The sequence below is a fragment of the Emys orbicularis genome, chromosome 1 (genome assembly GCF_028017835.1).
Source record: "Emys orbicularis isolate rEmyOrb1 chromosome 1, rEmyOrb1.hap1, whole genome shotgun sequence".
In the NCBI taxonomy this organism is placed as follows: domain Eukaryota; kingdom Metazoa; phylum Chordata; order Testudines; family Emydidae; genus Emys; species Emys orbicularis.
This window is the reverse complement of record NC_088683.1, coordinates 173,842,088-173,864,133: the sequence shown is the minus strand read 5'-3', so window position 1 is coordinate 173,864,133 and position 22,046 is coordinate 173,842,088. Positions and strand designations below refer to the sequence as shown.

Here is a 22,046-nt window from a genome sequence, read left to right as displayed (position 1 = left end):
TAAAAAGGAGTCATATAAAAAATGGAAACTAGGACAGATTACAAAGGATGAATATAGGCAAACAACACAGGAATGCAGGGGCAAGATTAGAAAGGCAAAGGCACAAAATGAGCTCAAACTAGCTACAGGAATAAAGGGAAACCAGAAGACTTTTTATCAATACATTAGAAGCAAGAGGAAGACCAAAGACAGGGTAGGCCCACTGCTTAGTGAAGAGGGAGAAACAGTAACAGGAAACTTGGAAATGGCAGAGATGCTTAATGACTTCTTTGTTTCGGTCTTCACCGAGAAGTCTGAAGGAATGCCTAACATAATGAATGCTAATGGGAAGGGGGTAGGTTTAGCAGATAAAATAAAAAAAGAACAAGTTAAAAATCACTTAGAAAAGTTAGATGCCTGCAAGTCACCAGGGCCTGATGAAATGCATCCTAGAATACTCAAGGAGGTAATAGAGGAGGTATCTGAGCCTCTAGCTATTATCTTTGGAAAATCATGGGAGACGGGAGAGATTCCAGAAGACTGGAAAAGGGCAAATATAGTGCCCATCTATAAGAAGGGAAATAAAAACAACCCAGGAAACTACAGACCAGTTAGTTTAACTTCTGTGCCAGGGAAGATAATGGAGCAAGTAATTAAGGAATCATCTGCAAACACTTGGAAGGGGGTAAGGTGATAGGGAACAGCCAGCATGGATTTGTAAAGAACAAATCATGTCAAACCAATCTGATAGCTTTCTTTGATAGGATAACGAGCCTTGTGGATAAGGGTGAAGCTGTGGATGTGGTATACCTAGACTTTAGTAAGGCATTTGATACGGTCTCGCATGATATTCTTATCGATAAACTAGGCAAATACAATTTAGATGGGGCTACTATAAGGTGGGTGCATAACTGGCTGGATAACCGTACTCAGAGAGTTGTTATTAATGGTTCCCAATCCTGCTGGAAAGGCATAACGAGTGGGGTACCGCAGGGGTCTGTTTTGGGACCGGCTCTGTTCAATATCTTCATCAACGACTTAGATATTGGCATAGAAAGTACGCTTATTAAGTTTGCGGATGATACCAAACTGGGAGGGATTGCAACTGCTTTGGAGGACAGGGTCATAATTCAAAATGATCTGGACAAATTAGAGAAATGGTCTGAGTTAAACAGGATGAAGTTTAACAAAGACAAATGCAAAGTGCTCCACTTAGGAAGAAAAAATCAGTTTCACACATACACAATGGGAAGAGACTGTCTAGGAAGGAGTACGGCAGAAAGGGATCTAGGGGTTATAGTGGACCACAAGCTAAATATGAGTCAACAGTGTGATGCTGTTGCAAAAAAAGCAAACATGATTCTGGGATGTATTAACAGGTGTGTTGTGAGCAAGACACGAGAAGTCATTCTTCCGCTCTACTCTGCTCTGGTTAGGCCTCAGCTGGAGTACTGTGTCCAGTTCTGGGCACCGCATTTCAAGAAAGATGTGGAGAAATTGGAAAGGGTCCAGAGAAGAGCAACAAGAATGATTAAAGGTCTTGAGAACATGACCTATGAAGGAAGGCTGAAAGAATTGGGTTTGTTTAGTTTGGAAAAGAGAAGACTGAGAGGGGACATGATAGCAGTTTTCAGGTATTTAAAAGGGTGTCATAAGGAGGAGGGAGAAAACTTGTTCACCTTAGCCTCTAAGGATAGAACAAGAAGCAATGGGTTTAAACTGCAGCAAGGGAGGTCTAGGTTGGACATTAGGAAAAAGTTCCTAACTGTCAGGGTGGTTAAACACTGGAATAAATTGCCTAGGGAGGTTGTGGAATCTCCGTCTCTGGAGATATTTAAGAGTAGGTTAGATAAATGTCTATCAGGGATGGTCTAGACAGAATTTGGTCCTGCCATGCGGGCAGGGGACTGGACTCGATGACCTCTCGAGGTCCCTTCCAGTCCTAGAATCTATGAATCTATGAATCTTTGTGTGGAATGTTGGTGTACAGGGCTTCTACATCCATAGTGGCCAGGATGGTGTTTTCTGGAAGTTCACTGATGGACTGTAGTTTCCTCAGGAAGTCAGTGGTGTCTCGAAGATAGCTGAGAGTGCTGGTGAGGAGAGAGTCCACATAGCCAGACAATCCTCCTGTTAGGGTGCCAATGCCCGAGATGATGGGGCATCCAGGATTTCCAGGTTTATGGATCTTGGGTAGCAAAGAGAATACCCCTGGTTGGGGTTCTAGGCATGTGTCTGTACAGATCTGTTCCTGTGCTTTTTCAGAGAGTTTCTGGAGCAGATGGTGGTTTCTTTTGGTAATCCTCAGTGGGATCAGAGGATAATGGCCTGTAGAATGTGGAGTTAGAGAGCTGCCTAGCAGCCTCTTGTTCATATTCCAATTTATTCATGATGACGACAGCACCTCCTTTGTCAGCCATTTTGATTATGTCAGAGTTGTTCCTGAGGCTGTTGATGGCGTTGTGTTCAGCACGGCTGAGGTCATGGGGCAAGTGACGCTGCTTTTCCACAATTTCAGCCCATGCACGTCGATGGAAGCAATCTATGTAGAAGTCCAGTCTGTTGTTTCGACCTTCAGGAGGAGTCCAAGCAGAATCCTTCTTTTTGTAGTGCTGGTAGGAAGGATTCTGTGGGTTAGTATGTTGTTCAGAGGGGTGTTGGAAATATTCTTTGAGTCGGAGATGTCGAAAGTAGTTTAAGTCCTCTCTGATGAGCCATGGGATTCATCAGAGCACAGCTCCTCTCTGGCCCTCCTTCTCCACATCACAATCTCCCTAACCTCTTGTCTGCCACACACAGCATCACTTCCCCCCTCCATTCCCTGTAACACCCAGAAGTGGTAAAGCTTCTGTGTTACCCAAGGAAGAAGGGAATGTTCTGTCTCGCCCTGGTCTGGAGTGGGAGTGTAACGTGAGCAGAGCAGCCAGAAACTTGGCAGTTCTCCTGGCTTTTCTTTGCAGATTTAAATTAGATTATTACTAACAGTGGAATAACTCCTGTGTTTAATCTGAAAAATGTCCTATTTGTGACATGTTATGATAACACCAGGGCATGAGAAGTTTGTGGTGACTACGGGTCTTTAGCCAGAGAGATTCCAAGAAAGTGAGATTTTCAACAAAAGTTTTACAAAAGCAGCATTTAAAAATGTTTCCCCTGGCCAAGTCTGTCCATGTTTTACTGGCGGAGGGGGAGAAGGAAAATTGAATTTTCCTTTGAAGTATTATTGTGTTTATTTGGGAGATTAAATTAATTGATTAGAGTGTGAAGCAGAGGGAATTTAACCTTAGGAGGGAATGCCCATAGCCACCACAACATAGCACTTGCCTGCACTTATCAAACAGAAATAGGTTTTGCCTGTGAATTCTTTGCACGAGAGATAATGTACAAAACCTGAACAGAACAATGGATGCCAGAATCAGCTCTCACCAAGACTCCCTCTTGTCCATCTTGTTGCAAAGGGCTGGGATTTAGAGAATGATACAGTTTAAATTGGGTAGGGGGGTTTCTTTGTTTTTCATTCTTTATAGGACTATAACAAGATTGTGTGTGTTCTGCATCAGTGAAAAGATGCCACGGACTATATTAGGGAATCTGATCAGTAGTTAAAATCCAACGGGTTTCATTTTTGAAAACTTTCTCCACAGTGAAGTACTCATCCAGATGGTTGTGATTTATGCAGCCAATGTACCAGCAGCAATTATAGAATCACTCAAAGTAAATATTATGGAGTCTTGGTTCCAGGAAAGTTCTTCATGATGATAAGTCAAAATATCAGTGCAAAACAAGCCTCTGAATATTCAGCATGCATGTTTGGTTTGAAAGCATGGAAAAGTTTGGAAGTGCATTAACAGATTAATGGGTTTTAAGGCCAGAAACATAATTATCATCAACTAGTCTGACCTCTTCTACAACAAAGTCCTAAGAATTTCTCCCCATGATTCCTAGAGCTCAGTGTGATGCTCCCTCCATGCACAGCTCTCTCCCTTAAGAGGTTCTACCTCTCCCTTCCCCACCCTCCCTGCCTCTTCTGTGCTATTTGCTTACCTGGACTAGAGTTAATTAAGGCCTGTTGACCTGCTACCAATCCCTTGTCAGGTTATCATATGCATGAGGTGACTGGGATGGTCCATTTCTCTCTGTATCAGCTTTAGGGAGCAGCCTTGTAGGCCAGCTCCTCCTTAATCCACCTACAAAGACCCTCAGTAACTCTTCCATCCTATCCTACTGCTGTCTCTTTAAAATGCAAAAAAGCACTGTGATCAGGTGAGATCCCTTCTTCTGATGGGGTCTGTGAGTGGGGTCACTGTTTACAAATGGGTGAAGAAGTCAGCTGTTTCCTTCCTGAAAATCCTCTCTGAGGAGACTTTGATTGGACTCCTGTGTGAAACCCTGTAAAGCCCATAGAGATGGGAAGGGTACCTGATCTGCGCAGTCATAACTCTGAAAGTGAGATTCAGACATTATGCTTTGCTGTGACTTTAACCTAACTGCTAATCTGGAGTTAACTGAAATGATATGCAGTAGTGTATTATCCTCTCCAAAAGAATCTCAGACAAATAGCTTCCAAAATTATAAGAAACTGAAGCAACCTCTAATAAACTTGGAAATAACACTAGCAAATGTACCTGTCTCATATGGTACTACCACATACACCTCAGCAGGCAAAATTTCTCCTGTGCAACTGCCATTTTACAAGTGCTTAATACCACCTGTATGGAATCCACACAATCAATCAGCTATTGGTTTCCACTTGAAAGAGTGACTCACCGCTTTGCTTTTTCCTGCGTCTTCTCCAGCACACCACAGTCAGAACCAACACAACGAACACTACCAGTAGGGCCACTGAGGTCAGCAACCAAGGAACTGAAAACCACCTGCCTGTGGGAAATAAAATCAAACAAAGGAACTTCAGATACATGAGACCTGGTCTACACTACAAGTTTAGGTCGAATTTAGCAGCGTTAAATCAAATTAAGCCTGGACACGTCCACACGACAAAGCCCTTTTTTTCTACTTAAAGGGCCCTTTAAACCGGTTTCTTTACTCCACCTCCGACGAGGGGATTAGCGCTGAAACTGGCCTTTCCGGGTCGGATTTGGGGTAGTGTGGATGGAATTCGACGGTATTGGCCTCCGGGAGCTATCCCAGAGTGCTTCATTGTGACCGCTCTGGACAGCACTCTCAACTCAGATGCACTGACCAGGTAGACAGGAAAAGCCCCGCGAACGTTTGAATTTAATTTCCTGTTTGCCCAGCGTGGAGAGCACAGGTGACCACGCAGAGCTCATCAGCACAGGTAACCATGATGGAGTCCCAGGATCGCAAAAGAGCTCCAGCATGGACCGAACGGGAGGTACGGGATCTGCTCGCCATATGGGGAGATGAATCAGTGCTAGCTGAACTCCGTAGCAGTAAACGAAATGGCAAAATATTAGAAAAAGACTCAAAGGCCATGAAGGACAGAGGCCATAACAGGGACGCACAGCAGTGCCGCGTGAAAATTAAGGAGCTAAGGCAAGCCTACCACAAAGCCAGAGAGGCAAACGGAAGGTCCGGGGCAGAGCCGCAGACATGCCACTTCTACGTGGAGCTGCATGCCATGCTAGGGCTTTAGGAAGTGCGGGGCCCGATTCGAACAGTTTCGACGGGGCCCCGACAGGGATGACTAAAAAAAAAACCACGTAAAAAAAACACGTGGGGCTTGTACTCACCGGGCTGCGCTCCTAGTCTTTGGTGGCGGGTCCTTCACTCGCTCCGGGTCTTCGGCGGCACTGAAGGACCCGCCGCCAAAATGCCGCCAAAGACCCGGAGTGCCGCCAGGTGAGTAAAAATTAAAAAGGCACCTCTAGACAGGGAAGGGATTCTCTGCCACTTGCCCCCCACTCTGGGCGGCCCTGCCACTGGGCACGGGGCCCTATTAGGCGCGGGGCCTGATTCAGGGGAATTGGTGGAATTGGCCTAAAGCCGACCCTGCTAGGGGGTGCAGCCACCACTACCCCAACCCTGTGCTTTGACTCCATCAATGGAGAATCACGCAACAGGGAAGTGGGTTCGGGGTAGAAGGAAGATGATGAAGACGACAATGAAGATAGCTCACAGCAAGGAAGCGGAGAAACCGGTTTCCCCAACAGCCAGGATATGTTTATCACCCTGGACCTGGAACCAGTAACCCCCGAACTCACCAAAGGCGTGCTCCCAGACCCTGAGGGCACACAAGGGACCTCTGGTGAGTGTACCTTTGTAAATATTACACATGGTTTAAAAGCAAGCGTGTTTAATGATTAATGATTAATTTGCCCTGGCAATCGCGGCCAGTACAGCTACTGGAAAAGTCTGTTAACGTGTATGGAGATGGAGCGGAAATCCTCCAGGGACATCTCCAGAAAGCTCTCCTGGATGTACTCCCAAAGCCTTTGCAAAAGGTTTCTGGGGAGGGCTGCCTTATCCCATCCGCCATGGTAGGACACTTTACCACGCCAGGCCAGTAAGACGTAGTCTGGAATCATTGCATAACAAAGCATGGCAGCGTATGGTCCCGGTGTTTGCTGGCATGCAGACAACATCAATTCCTTATCTCTCTTTGTTATCCTCAGGAGAGTGATATCATTCACGGTCACCTGGTTGAAATGGGGTGATTTTATTAAGGGGACATACAGAGGTGCCCGTTCCTGCTCGGCTGAACAGAAATATTCCCCGCTGTTAGCCACACGGTGGGGGGGAGGGGTGAAGTGATCATCCCAGAGAACTGGGTGTGGGGGGGGGGGGAGGGGGCTTAGTTGGGTTTGTGCTGCATGTTAACCCGGAAACCGCAGCCCCTCCTTTTACATTGCAAACACATTTTAAATGGCCAACCCAATGGGTGTTTGGTATGGGAAATGAGGGCGCTGCAGTTTGAAACCATTCCCACATGTTAAGAAGGTTAAAAAAGCCAAAAGACTGTGTCTTACCATGGCTGCCTGCAAGCTGAAATCTGTGGCCTGGCACTGCGTGAGTGATCTCTCACACCAAACCGGCAGGCCCTCAATATAAGAGGAAAAATGCGACCTTGTAACGAAAGCACATGTGCTGTGTAATGTGAACAGCAAAATTTAACGTGAAAGAGTGTACCCATTGTTCTCTAAAATGTGTCTTTTTTAACCACCTCTCCCTTCTCCTCCACCAGCTGCAAATGTTTCTCCTTCACAGAGGCTAGTGAAGATTAGAAGGAGAAAACGGCGGACTCGGGATGATATGTTCTCGGAGCTCCAGATGTCCTCCCACGCTGACAGAGCACAGCAGAATGCATGGAGGCAGTCAATGTCAGACTACAGAAAAGCACAATATGAAAGAGGAGAGGCGGCGGGCTGAATCGCGGGCTGAACAGAGCAAGTGGCGGGCTGAAGAGGATAGGTGGCATCAGCTTGCTGACAGAAGGCAAGAGTCGATGCTCCGGCTGCTGGAGCATCAAACTGATATGCTCCAGCGTATGGCTGAGCTGCAGGAAAGGCAGCAGGAGCAGAGATCACCGGTACAGCCCCTGTGTAACCAACAGCCCTCCTCCCCAAGTTCCATAGCCTCCTCACCCAGACGCCCAAGAACGCGGTGGGGGGGCCTCCGGCCACCCAGCCACTCCATCCCAGATGATTGCCCAAGCATCAGAAGGCTGGCCTTCAATAAGAGTTAAAGTTTTAAAGTTTTAAACTGCAGTGTGTCCTTGTACTTCCCTCCTCCCACACCCCTCCCGGGCTACCTTGGCAGTTATCCCCCTAGTTGTGTGATGAATGCATGAATGTGAAGTAACAATGACTTTATTGCCTCTGCAAGCGGTGCTCGAAGGGGGGTGGGGAGGGTGGTTAGCTTACAGGGAAGTAGAGTGAACCGGGGGGGGGGGGGGGAGACGTGTTCATCAAGGAGAAACAAACAGAAGTTTCACACCGTAGCCTGGCCAGTCACAAAACTGGTTTTCAAAGCTTCTCTGATGCGCACCACGCCCTGCTGCACTCTTCTAACCGCCCTGGTCTCTGGCTGCGCGTAATCAGCAGCCAGGCGATTTGCCTCAACCTCCCACCCCGCCATAAATGTCTCCCCCTTACTCTCACAGATATTGTGGAGCGCACAGCAAGCAGCAATAACAATGGGGATATTGGTTTCGCTGAGGTCTATCCGAGTCAGTAAACTGCGCCAGCGCACTTTTAAACGTCCAAATGCACATTCTACCACCATTCTGCACTTGCTCAGTCTATAGTTGAACATGTCCTGACTACTGTCCAGGCAGCCTGTGTATGGCTTCATGAGCCATGGCATTAATGGGTAGGCTGGGTCCCCAAAGATAACTATAGGCATTTCAACATCCCCAACGGTTATTTTCTGATCCGGGAAGAAAGTCCCTTCCTCCAGCTTTTGAAACAGACCAGAGTTCCTGAAGACGCGAGCATCATGTACCTTTCCCGGCCATCCCACGTTGATGTTAGTGAAACGTCCCTTGTGATCCACCAGGGCTTGCAGCAGCATTGAAAAGTACCCTTTTCGGTTTATGTACTCGGTGGCTTGGTGCTCCAGTGACAAGATAGGGATATGGGTTCTGTCTATCGCCCCACCACAGTTTGGGAATCCCATTGCAGCAAAGCCATCCACTATGACCTGCACGTTTCCCTGAGTCACTACCCTTGATATCAGCAGGTCTTTGATTGCGTTGGCTACTTGGATCACAGCAGCCCCCACAGTAGATTTGCCCACTCCAAATTGATTCCCGACTGACCGGTAGCTGTCTGGCGTTGCAAGCTTCCACAGGACTATCGCCACTCGCGTCTCAACTGTGAGGGCTGCTCTCATCCTGGTATTCTGGTACTTCAGGGCAGGGGAAAGCAAGTCATAAAGTTCCATGAAAGTGCCCTTACGCATGCTAAAGTTTCGCAGCCACTGGGAATCGTCCCACACCTGCAACACGATGCGGTCCCACCAGTCTGTGCTTGTTTCCCAGGCCTAGAATCAGCGTTCCACGGCATGAACCTGCCCCAGTAACACCATGATTTGCACATTGCTGGGGCCCATACTTTGGGAGAGGTCTATGTCCATGTCAATTTCTTCATCACTCTCGTCGCCGTGCTGCAATCGCCTCCTCGCCTGTTTTTGCTTTGGCATGTTCTGGCTCTGCATATACTCCAGGACAATGCGCGTGGTGTTCATAGTGCTCATAACTGCCGCGGTGATCTGAGCGGGCTCCATGATCCCAGTGCTATGGCGTCTGGGCTGAAAAAAGGCGCGAAACTATTGTCTGACGGAGGGAGGGAAGGGCGAGTGATGACATGGCTTACAGGGATTTAAAATCAACAAAGGTGGCTGTGCATCAGGGAGAAACACAAACAACTGTCACACAGAATGGCCCCCCCAAAGATTGAACTCAAAACCCTGGGTTTAGCAGGCTGTTGATTTCACGGAGGGAGGGGGAAGCAAATGAATACAGAACAAATCTGGTCCATCTATCTTTTACATCTTAGGCTGGCAGCAGACGGTGCAGCATGACTGATAGCCATCGGCATCTTCTGGGTGCTTGGCAGAAAATGGTGCATTACGACTGCTAGCCATCATCATCAAGATGGTGCAATAGGACTGCCGGCAGGACTGAGTCTCCAGGAAACAAAACATGTCTGCCCAGGCGCCTCTGACCGAACTCACTGAGGAGTACGACGATGATGGATACCAGTCGTAATACAGTATCTGCTGCCAAAAGGCAAGGAGCTGCTGCTGTATAGCAATGCAGTCCCACATTTGCCAGCACCCAGATAGCCGATGACGGCTACCAGTCATACTGCACTGTCTACTGCCAAAAGGCAATTAGCTGCTGCTGTGTAGCAATGCAGTACCACGTCTGCCGGCACCCAGATGACATATGGTGATGGTGAGCTGAGCTGAGCGGGCTCCATGCTTGCCGTGGTACGTTGTCTGCACAGGTAACCCAGGTAAAAAGGCACAAATTGATTGTCTGCTGTTGCTTTGATGGAGGGGGAGGGGCCTGACGACATGTACTCAGAACCCCCCACAACACTGTTTTTGCATCATCAGGCATTGGGATCTCAACCCAGAATTCCAGCGGGCGGCGGAGACTGCGGGAACTGTGGGATAGCTACCCACAGTGCAACGCTCCGGAAGTCGACGCTAGCCTCGGTACTGTGGACGCGGTCTGCCGACTTAATGCACTTAGAGCATTTTATGTGGGGACACACACAATCGACTGTATAAAAACGATTTCTATAAAACCGGCTTCTATAAATTCGACCTAATTTTGTAGTGTAGACATACCCTGAGAGAGTGTAGAGGGCGTAATGGGGAACTGGGCGATGGTGGGCTCTTTCCAATTTCTATTTAGGTCATCACTAGAGTTCTTCAGAGCAGAAATTGGCTGAGTAAATTTATCTTTGACAACACTCTTGTCAAAATACCTGCGGTGCCCATCTTCACCACTTATTTTCCCCCTATTCTGTTTCCACATCCTCTGGGAAATCAGAAAACATTTCGTCAAGCTAACAAGGTGTAACCAGAATCATTCCCAGCAAAGAAAACTTACTGTCTCTCCATCTCTGTCATGATGATTGGTAGATAAATAAGCAGGGCCTTGTGTATTCAGAAGCCACAATATTTTTTGAAGAATCTTACCCAACAAGTCCCCCTTACTGCAAACTGTATTCCAGATTCCAAGTTTTCATTTATAAAAGAAACATGCATTTCTTATTTAAAATTTCTATTGTAGTTGCAAAGATTAAATTAACCTTCAAAATATGAATTGAGTGCATGTAATGATGCTTGCAAGCAGGCTTAAACAAATAGTTCAAAGACATGTAAACTGCTTTCCATCTCAAGGTGGAATTAGCACCAGAACCCCAATGATGACAATTTAAGGGCTTGATCCAATTCTCATCTAAGTTAATGGAAAGACTCTCACTGACTTAAATGAGAATTGGATCAAGCCAAAAATGTCCATAGTGTCAATAAGAGCTGGTTGAATTTTTTCATCGGAAATTGTTTTTCTTTGAAAAATTGCAGGTTTGTCCAAATTGACACATTTTGCAAAAACAGTTCAATTTCAAGAACCTTTTTGATTTTTCAACAAAAACAATTAAAAAACCAAACTAACATTGTTTTCTTTTCAAAACTGAAATTTTCACCACTTTTCAAAAACAGAAACCAATGGTTCAATTCCAGATGAAATTAAAATTTTCATTTTGAATTTTTTCAATAAAAATATTAAAAATCCAATTTTTGGTGGAAAATTTTGACCAGTCCTGTTTGTTAACCATTTGTGCTAAAAAGATCATTAAAAATCATACAGCCTAATGGATTCGATCCACAGTCCCAAACTGCCTTGCATGCCTTCCCAGGTGCTATAAAACCGGAATGATTGTCTAACAGTCAAGGCACCAAATATACTGTAATTCGGGCCATGTGGGTTGCATTACCATTTCTGTCACAGGATTCTTGTGTGATCTTGGACAAGTAACTGAAGACGAGTGCTCAAAAGGAATCAGGCTCCTAATTTCTATTTAAATCAGTGGAAATTAATCAATGGAAGGAGCCTCGCTCCTTTTGAGTATTCAGCCCTTAATTTTTTAATGCTTCTCTAACAACTGGGCTAATAATATTTCTCTACGTCATCAGGATGGTGGCAGGACAAATTAATTAGCATTGTGATGTGCTCAAATACTAAAGTGATAAATCTAAAAATACTATAAAAATTGAGCCTCAAGTGTCCCCCTCCCGGCTACCCAAAACACCAGTCTCCACTGACAACTTTTACATTGTTGTGTTGATAGTAAAAAAAAAAAGTTGGTGTTACACTGAAAATTTTGGGGCAGAGAGCACTTAACTGAATTCATTATTAAAATAAACAACAAGTGATACCATACTGACTGAATTATTCATTCTCATATTTAAGTCAATAAAAACCCTACATAGAATTTTCAGCCCAAGGCATGGGTTTGCCACAGGAACCATGGGGCCTTGTTCCAGAAAGCATACAGATGTCTCTAATTTCCCCCCCAACCCCCAGAGCACATAATGATAGACTGCTGTCCCCTGCACCAAACCCCAATGCAGTACTGAACTCAGAATAGGATCCTCTCTCTTTCTCCCTCCCCACAACACAAACACTTTCCTCTCCTCTTTCTTGGAAGTCTGTTTCTCGTTATCTCCCCCATCCAAAAATGGGGCTGAAGATATGCTAGTACAAAATCTTGCAGCCAAGAGGACATTAACACTGGTCGTATATATCACTCACTGACCCTCTTTCACTTTCACACTGTAATCTCTGTCTTCCTCCATGTGCCGTACTCTGCAGATCAGCAATTGGCCTGCCAGGCTTGTAGAACTGTTGAAATAGAGTTTGCTGATGACGGACACTGTTCCATTGGGGTGCGTGACCACCTCTTCTGTCTTTTCACTCTCAGCTTTTGGCACAATCCAGGAGATCACAGGACGAGGCCAGGCATTAGCAGAACAAGTGGCTGTCAAGTTACCTTCAGAGACGACATAATGGAGAGATCCTCTCAGCTGCTCTGAAACACATAAACACAAGGAGCTTTTGACCAAATGGAATAGCATCGAAACCAATGTACCTCATTGCATTCTGAGGCAACCTGAGGGAAGGAATACAAACAAGTCCCCCACCTCAGACCCTTGCTATGATTCATTCCCTGTTCCCCTATATTGAAGGGAACTATCATGGAGGCGTTAACTTCTTTTGAGACCCCAGAATTGAGGGTTTCTACCAAGAGATAAATCATGTGGCCGCTTGACAATGTTCTTCTAGCTGCTACCAATAGTGCTGTGCAGTGAGGAGGCTCACGCAGCCCGAGTCCTAGCCATGTCTGGGAAGACCCTGCAGGGAGGAAGTTCCCCCTCCATGAGTTTTAGCCGGCACTCAGAGGACATTAAAGTAAGAACGCTCACAGTGAGAGTCTCCACATGCAGTAACATGGGCCTGCAGAGAGGCAGCTCACATTGCTGGAGTCCCTCTAGCAGCAATAGATAGGGTATTCTTCTAATGCAGTTCCAGCTAATACAGACATGGTACTGCTGTGGGGAAGCTCCCAGTGTTGGAGTCCTTGATGCAACTGACCAGTGAATGCTGCGAACAAATGCTGCGTATATTTATTTATATAAAATTTATGTAAAATTATAAATATATATATATATATATATATATATATATATGCTTCCTGCAACCTTCCCTTCCCATTAGAGATTCTGCCCCACAGAGAACCTCACCATAGACAGTCAAGCAGGTGTCTTGTACGATGGCTCCAGAGGGAAAGGTATTAAAGAGGCATGTGTAACATCCGTCATCCTGGATTGTAACTCTCCAGAGGGTAATGGCCGTATCATTTAGTGACAGGCGTGTGAAATTTAATCGACCTCGATATGTTTCAACAATATTTACTCCTTTAGATACACTGTATGTGGCCAAATTTTCATTCACTCCAGTATTTTTCTTCTGCCATGTAACTTGCAGAATATCATGTGATTCCATCAGGAGGCAGCTCAAGGTCCCGTTGCCACCCACCTTCACCACGTTTTTCTGTGTCACTGTGTCCGCTGTAGTGGTATAAAACAATATATGAAATAGACAAATATCACCTTCGCTCATGCTTAGAAATCTCTTGCTGACTTTCTGGGCCAGATAACTGGCAGGTGTAAAATGGGGCTATTCTGTTGACCTCAATGGAGCATTGTTGATTTACACCAGCTGAGGTCCTTGGCCTCCATCTTTATTAGACCATCAAAAAAGGGAAAGCCACTTACTGCACCTCCTTACCAACCCCTCTAATCACCTACCTCCACTTGATTAAACCCACATACGGCTTCCAGTTCTCCCAACAGATTTTTTTTTCTAATAAGAAGTTAGAGGAAGACTGGATAGCAAGAGAGACCCAAAGCCATTCCCACAGAGTCAGATGGAGAAAGAATCCATTAAATTATCTATGCACACAGAGAAAGAGGGAGACTGAGATTAAATGGTTTCTGAGAGCAGTGGTTCACAAAGTTATTTGATCGTGCCCCCCTTCTTTGTGTCTGTAGTAGTTTACGCCCAACCCCCGCCACACACGTACACATATTGATAAAAAAGAAAGGTATTCTTCTAACGCAGTTCCAGCTAATACAGACATGGTACTGCTGTTGGGAAGTTCCCAGTGTTGGAGTTCTTCATGCAACTGACCAGTGAATACTGCGAGCAAATGCTGCCAATAGAAAACACCTTCCCTTCCCTTTAGAGATTTTGCCCCACAGAGAACCTCACCATAGACAGTCAAGCAGGTGTCTTGTACGATGGCTCCAGAGGGAAAGGTATTAAAGAGGCATGTGTAACATCCGTCATCCTGGATTGTAACTCTCCAGAGGGTAATGGCCGTATCATTTAGTGACAGGCGTGTGAAATTTAATCGACCTCGATATGTTTCAACAATATTTACTCCTTTAGATACACTGTATGTGGCCAAATTTTCATTCACTCCAGTATTTTTCTTCTGCCATGTAACTTGCAGAATATCATGTGATCCCATCAGGAGGCAGCTCAAGGTCCAGTTGCCACCCACCTTCACCACGTTTTTCTGTGTCACTGTGTCCGCTATAGTGATATAAAACAATATATGAAATAGACAAATATCACCTTCGCTCATGCTTAGAAATCTCTTGCTGACTTTCTGGGCCAGATAACTGGCAGGTGTAAAATGGGGCTATTCTATTGACCTCAATGGAGCATTGTTGATTTACACCAGCTGAGGTCCTTGGCCTCCATCTTTATTAGACCATCAAAAAGGGAAAGCCACTTACTGCACCTCCTTACCGACCCCTCTAAACACCTACCTCCACTTGATTAAATCCACATATGGCTTCCGGTTCTCCCAACAGATTTTTTTTTCTAATAAATAGTTAGAGGAAGACTGGATAGCAAGAGAGACCCAAAGCCATTCCCACAGAATCAGATGGAGAAAGAATCCATTAAATTATCTATGCACACAGAAAAAGAGGGAGACTTAGATTAACTGGTTTCTGAGACCAGTGGTTCACAAAGTTATTTGCTTGCGTCCCCCTTCCTTCTGTCTGTAGTAGTTTACGCCTCACCCCTGCCACACATGTACACATACTGATAAAAAAAAATCAACATGCAACTCTCACTAAATAGTAAAAACATTAAGGCATTGATTCAAACAGAGCCATTTAAGTATATAGTAATGTAAATTTTAAGTGAGATACTGCTTACTGGCATCACACTGTTGTTACTGGTGTGATGGCTGTACCTGTTTTTTTTTTTTTTTTTTGGAGAAGAGCAATTCCATCTTGGGTTGGTAATACCATGCCATGGCATGCTTACTTCTGTGCTGCTAGCGTTGGCGTTGCTGCCTTCAGAGCTGGGTGCCCGACCAGCAGCCACTGCTCTCCGGCAACCCAGCTCTGAAGGCAGCCAGCTCCCAGAATACATTCCGTGTCCCCCAGTTTAAGAATCTCTGTCTTAGAGGACCCAGCGAGGTGTCACTTCACTTCACTGATGGAGCCTCAGGAATCAGAGACCAGCCCCCACACTCCTTGTAGAAATCTGAGAGGAAATTCCATTGGCCTTACCTTCTGTCCTGCAGAGCATGATAAAGACCACACTCAAAATCAGACCTTGGTAAGTCATCTGAGAACTGATCTGTTCTTTCATCTGGAGATGCAAGAGAAATTTGATACATGAAGTTATGGGCTTAACAGTAGATCTATTTCCAATGATAATGCTCCCATTTATGGAGCCATGACAAGACCGCTCTTGGATGTGACAGGAACACATTTGCAAACTGCAGAGAAAGTCCATTCTAAAGGCTCCATTACACTACCAAATGTGATTGCGGTGTAGGAGCTGGAAAGTTACCTGAAGTTAAATCTCTTTCCTCCCGCCCACCCCCAAAGTTCCACATTTAGAGCTAGAATTTCAAACAACCTCTAAGGATGTGTAACTCACACACCTTCTGGGTGTGATGTTCTGTCCCATCTAGTGGCACTGAGACCACTTAAAGAGAGAGCAATTAATAAGTCTGCTCTATAGCCTTAGCTAACAGCTCATGTGGTAGAGGCTCATGCACTAAGCTCCAGAGATCCCTGGTTCGATACTACCCGCCAGTTGCACCACAAAAACCTTTGCACATGCACTGTATGTAAAATAGGCATTTTCTTATGTAAATCATGTTTGTGCACCCAGCACCTATATGCATGGAAAACAATTAGGTCATCCAGGTAGACAGGGACCTCCAGGAGATTCATGTCTCCAACTGTTCACTCCATTAATCTTTGAAAGGTAGCAGGAGCCCCACAAATGCCGTGGGGGCATCCTCTCAAATTGGTAACATCCAAGTGGACACATAAAAGCAGTTCTCTCTTTATCCACCTTATTCACAGGTATTTGATAATATCCACTGAGAAGATCTAATACAGTAAACCATTTACTTCCATCTAAGCAGTTAAGGACATCCTCGGCATTGAAAATTGGTCTGGTACAGTGCGCTTATTTAGAGTTCTATAAGCTACACACATTCTGTCAGATCCATTCTTCTTCCTCACTACAACAATTGGGGAGGCATACGGGCTTCGTGACTCAGAAATTATTCCAGTGGCCATCAAGTCACGTAAGTGTCTCTGAACATCTTCCATGTCGGCTGGGGCCAGGCAACGGGATCATTCTCGAAAAGGTTGAGAGTCAGTTAGACGGATAGGGGAATCTCCAAAATCAAAACAATCGGGTGTCAAGTCATAAGTGTTGCTCTTGACTGCTGCAATATGCATCTGAGGTAGTACATCAACTGGGAACAACTGGGCAATCACTGTCCCACGCCGAATGATCACTTTGTGAACAGATACATTTCTAACAGTAACTGTGATCCTTCTAGTAGACACTACCGTAGCCGCTTGCACCTCAGGCCTGACCACAAATCCTCCAGGTAGAGACATTACCTCTGGTGTTTCCAATAACAACAACTGACCTGTAGGCTGAACAGGAAACTTAGGGATCCTAGTCACTTGATGGGTGCCACCGGGTGGTATGTGGACAGTTCTTTTCTGTGAGTACCACACACTGCCATACCTATTGGCATCCTCATCAGAAACAAAGAGATTCTCCTTGGAAGCATTTATAGGCTTCACGTATGTTAGGGTGATAGGGAAGGTATTGATGTATTGTTCCCCCATGGTTTCCTTGCATACTTTGAAAAATCACCGGAGCAGACTGGTGTTGGTTCCAACCAAGATTGAGACATTACTCTTGACACAGGGGTCTGGGCACACTAGGACTAAAGTGTCCAGCTTCTCGGGAACTCCCAGAATGGACAGTGGGAACTCAATTTGAATGGACAAGTATCCCTCATATGGGTATTTTTGATTACTCAACCACCAGATTTCCAAATTATCTAAGGGTTGGATAGGCAAGTGACGAAGGTGGGTGTTGTAAAATATTTTATATAGAATGGTGACCTGCGAACCAGTGTCCAGAAGGGCGTGAGCATAAATGCCTTCTACTTGAACAGGGACAATGGGAGCTGGACTGAGCAGTCCTGGGAGCAAATCCCTCCAGCTACTAGCAACCTGTTGGTGGCACCTAGTGGAGCGTACCTTCCTTGATGCCCCAGTTCACTCCTTCACTGGGCTTCTCTGAAGTTTTCCGAATTCTTTCTGGCTTGGATAAGCTTGCGGGCGACTTTCTGTAAAACTTCTTCCGCTTCACAGTCTTGTTTTGTATGACCATTCTCCCCACACTTGTATCAGAAGAAGTCACTTCGACAAGTAGTTTCCACAGAGCCTCTTGAACGACGGGTGGTAATATCAGCCACTGCATCATTGGTTCTCAGAAGGGCATCCCTCCTTTGTAACTGACAGAATCTGTCAGGTTTTCCACAAGAGTATTCAGCTGAAGTAGCTGAGTAACTTGCTCAGTTAGACACAGCAGGCCCTTCTTTAGGTCAGCTATTTCATCATGAGGAGCCACAGCGGTAAGAGTGCATACAGAAGCTGCAGGTATGCGGCCAGCTTCCCGAGCAGCCAGTTGATACTCCTCTTCCCTGATATTCCGTACCAGTCTGGAGAAGGAGGGGGGGATTCCAAAGTGAATCAGAAAGCTGCAGCTTCAGGGCTATCAGGTTGCCAGGACAAAGCACCCTTCAGTACTTGCTCCATCCTCACCTGATCATTCCCTTCTTTACCAGTACCTTACGTAGTAGTTTCTCCAGACGGCATATGTAGTGTGAAAGTTTTTCACCTTCTTCTTGATATGTGGACCTGCTATGCCACCACCAAGAAAAGGCATTCAACATAATTACGACATCCTCATTAGTAACATTCCATCTCTGAATCCCAACAAAATACTACTGTGTCCTGGGCCTTTCATCTTGTGCACACAGCTTCTAATTCATTTACTGTCACTGTGACAGCTACCTCCTCTCAGCCTCCTTGGCTCACAAAGGGACATTAAATTAATGTAGGGTGGGGAACACTTTCCAACGATAAAGAAATACACTTTTCTGGAGAGTGACCCCACCCAAGGCAAGGGTTTGCGTTTCAGGAACAGAGAAGGAAACAGATGTGAGAAGAAAAATAAGAAGTTGAGCATTACTCAGGAGAAAAACAAAATTCTTGCATTGTCAATGGAAACACAAGAGACATAGTAAAAATAAGAAGTGCCCTCCAGTGAGATAGTAGGAAAAAGATAAAGACCGACAGACAGACAGAGAATGAGAGGAAAGGTACCTAAGAAAGTAGCAGTTTCCCAGGACACCTGATCACTGAAAAAAAATCTCTCCTTGAACCCAGAGTCCTGCTGCCACGCAATCAGCCCTTAGGGCTTAACAACAAAAAAACCCATAAGCCACTATTTATTATTATCGTTAATAATAATACCTGCCCATCAGGGTACTCTCCAAACACATGCATTCTATTTAATAAATCATTTAATGCATATAGTCAATGATGCATTTGTAAGGAGATGATGTAAAACATCTAGTTCCTGGTTAAATTCAGCTTGCCTTGCTGCACTGCCAAGTCACTTAGTAATAACATTCCTCACTATGGTGGCATTTGATCCAGTTGTTCTCAGTGACTTCAATCTGCATGCAGATTTTAAATCTTCTAAGGCAGTTTAGGATTTCCTGGGTGCCAAGAGGACCATGGCCTTTGATGGATCAGGCATTTATTGGTTCAACTGAGACAGCTGATCACAGTTTGGACCTGGTTTTTGGATCGGGATTGGAGGCTAGGTAACTTCACTTAAACCCATGTCACAGATCAACCATTACCCCCTGCACTTTGAGGTTGGGGCTCATCTTTCCTTTTGGGGCAAAGGACCTGTTTTGATGGTCTGCCCTCAGAAATTAATGTAGCCAGAAATATTCCAGAACACTCTGAGTGAGAATTGTATTCCACAGACAGACCACTGCCTGGGTGGTTTAGTAGAACATTAAGGGTATGTCTACACTGCAATAAAACACCTGTGGCTGGCTTGTGTCAGCTGACTCAGACTCACAGGGCTAGGGTTGTGGGGCTATAAGATTGCAGTGTAGAGATCTGGGCTTGGGCTGGAGTTCGGGCTCTGGGACCCCTTATTAGAGTATTGACATATCCTATAATACTTTTTATCCTCCATCCCTAGGCACACTCTTCACTGTCTTGTTTCTCACAGATCACTTTGGTTGACAGATAATCTGCCACATTCAGAAGAGAAAGAAAACAAAATCCTTTGTATTTTCCTCCAACATAGCATCTTCAAAATCTCAGACAGCACATTTGTTTTGGACGACAGAGTGTCTGATAAATTCTAATAGTCTCATCTTAGTAGCTAGCTGGGTTCCTCTTACTGTGAGAAAACTATTTGTTATTGTATGGACAAGATTGGTCAACTTAGAGATGGGCTCTCTGTTTCCATGGTGACCAAGCAAGGTCTTGAGGGAACAAGGTCCTAGTCTTGTTTGCTAGATCTTCAGCTGGTAATGCTCACTGAGTGTGACACTCTGTATCTCGGGGGAACACCCTGCACCCCCATGTTTATCCTTATAATCTGATTGTGTTGTGTCCAATGCAAAGTTTGTCATGTCGGGTGTCTTCGGAAGGCTCATGATGCACTGAGCATTGTTGTTATAGTAATGTTATAGATTGTAATTTCATGCATATAGTTATGAGGCTGAAAATGTGTCCTCATGGCTTAAAACAAGCCCAAGCAAAACTCTCCAGGAACAGAGGGGCAGTTCACACCTCATCAGGGCACGTATGGGACAAACCCCTCCCCACCTCACAGGAACAAAGAACACTGGCCTAGGCAGCAACAAAGGATCTGTTGGACTCTTGAGTGAGTCACCCCCCTTCCCTTGGTCAGTCAGGGACTACGATGAGGTAATGCTCACCTGGCCTGGAAGTGTGGGGGCAAAGCCAAGAGGGAAAAAAGGACATGATAAAAGGGAAAGATGTTTGTGATGCTCTTCCTCTCTCTTCCACCTCCATCTACAGACACCACCACCAAGGGACTTAAGCGCTGATCAAAGGGGAGAGCCTGGCTGAAGGGCAACCAGCCAGTCTGTGGTGAGAAGCACCTAAGTTTGTAAGGGCACTAAAAGTGTTAAGATCAGCTTAGAATGTGTTTTGCTTTTATTTCATTTGACCAAATCTGACTTGTGGTGCTTTGACTTATAATCACTTAAAATCTATCTTTTGTAGGTTAATACATTTATTTGTTTATTCCACCCAAAGCAGTTTGCTTGGTTTGAAGCGTGTCAGAGACTCCCCTTGGGATAACAAGCCTGGTACATATCAATTTCTTTGTTAAATTGACAAACTCATATAAGCTTGCAGCGTCCAGCGGGCATAACTGGACACTGCAAGATGGAGGTTCCTAGGGTTAATTAATGGAGATATCCCATCTCCTAGAACTGGAAGGGACCTTGAAAGGTCATCAAGTCCAGCCCCCTGCCTTCACTAGCAGGACCAAGTACTGATTTTGCCCCAGATCCCCAAGTGGCCCCCTCAAGGATTGAACTCACAACCCTGGGTTTAGCAGGACAATGCTCAAACCACTGAGCTATCCCTCCCCTCCCCCGGGTTGTGTCTGGCACCGGAGATATTGGCTAGTGTCATTCAGTTGCACAATCCAAGCAGCTTACATGCTAGAGGCTGTGCGTGAACAGCCCAGGAGTGGGGGTTCTCACAGCAGAGCAGGGTAAGGCTGGCTCCCAGAGTCAAGGATTGGAGTGACCTAGCAGATCACTGGTCCAGCTAACACCAGGGGAACGTAACACTGAGGTACGGACTGAAATGTTGAAAGAGCTTTATCCCACAACCTGTGTTTTAGATCCATGTGCTTCCTGGCTGGTGAAGACCAGTGGAGAAACGCTGGATCTGTTGCTTGTGGAGATTGTTAATGCCTCTCAGAGAGAGGGGGCAGGGAGTTGATTGCTTTGAAGGAAACATAAGTGCAACCTTTGCTCAAGAAGTCATAATTTGATGTTGACTATCTTGCCAATCATCTATCAGGATCATATCACCTCTTTTTGGGTAGATTGTGGAGAAGGTTGTGGAAAAACAACTCTCAGTAACTAGATGCCCTAGATCTCTTTGACTCTTGTCAATCTGGTGTGGACCTTGCTTTGGCACAGAGACTGTGCTGGTGGATGATCTCTTCCTAGCAATGGATGAAGATCAGGTGTCCACACTAGTATTATTAGATACATCAGCTGCCTGGTTGATCACAAGGGTTGACAACTCACCTAGTGACCCCAACAGGAGTGGAAGGGGTTGCTCTTCAGTGTCTTTGTTTTTTTCTCTCAGAGTTCACAATGGATAGATGTGGGCAATCATTCCTCTTCTCAGAGAGTCAGAGATGGGGTGTCGCATGGTGCCATTCCATCATCCCCCCTGTTCAAAATGTATAGGGGGGTGTTAAGGAGGTCATCAAGAAGGCATGGAGTACAGTGTTTTCAGTACACTGAAAGCACCCAGCTCTATGACTCCACCTCGTCAGACCCAGATGATGCAACTCAGGACTTCAGCCAGTGTCTAAATGAGACTGGGGTATATATGAGAGTGAGCTGGCT

At 45.4% G+C, this 22,046-nt stretch overlaps 1 protein-coding gene across 1 annotated transcript in view; it reads right to left on the bottom strand.

Moving 5' to 3' along the window:
* Positions 1 to 1,936: 1,936 nt before the first annotated feature.
* Positions 1,937 to 22,046, bottom strand: part of LOC135891652 (OX-2 membrane glycoprotein-like) — a 32,527-nt gene continuing 12,417 nt past the window's right edge. Inside the window, exons 3-8 of the mRNA XM_065419271.1 lie at positions 19,312 to 19,329; positions 15,571 to 15,652; positions 13,219 to 13,545; positions 12,234 to 12,506; positions 4,747 to 4,857; positions 1,937 to 2,109 (exon numbers count right to left, since the gene is read on the bottom strand). Coding sequence (XP_065275343.1) covers positions 1,937 to 2,109; positions 4,747 to 4,857; positions 12,234 to 12,506; positions 13,219 to 13,545; positions 15,571 to 15,652; positions 19,312 to 19,329 — 984 coding nt within the window. The remainder of the gene's footprint in view (positions 2,110 to 4,746; positions 4,858 to 12,233; positions 12,507 to 13,218; positions 13,546 to 15,570; positions 15,653 to 19,311; positions 19,330 to 22,046) is intronic.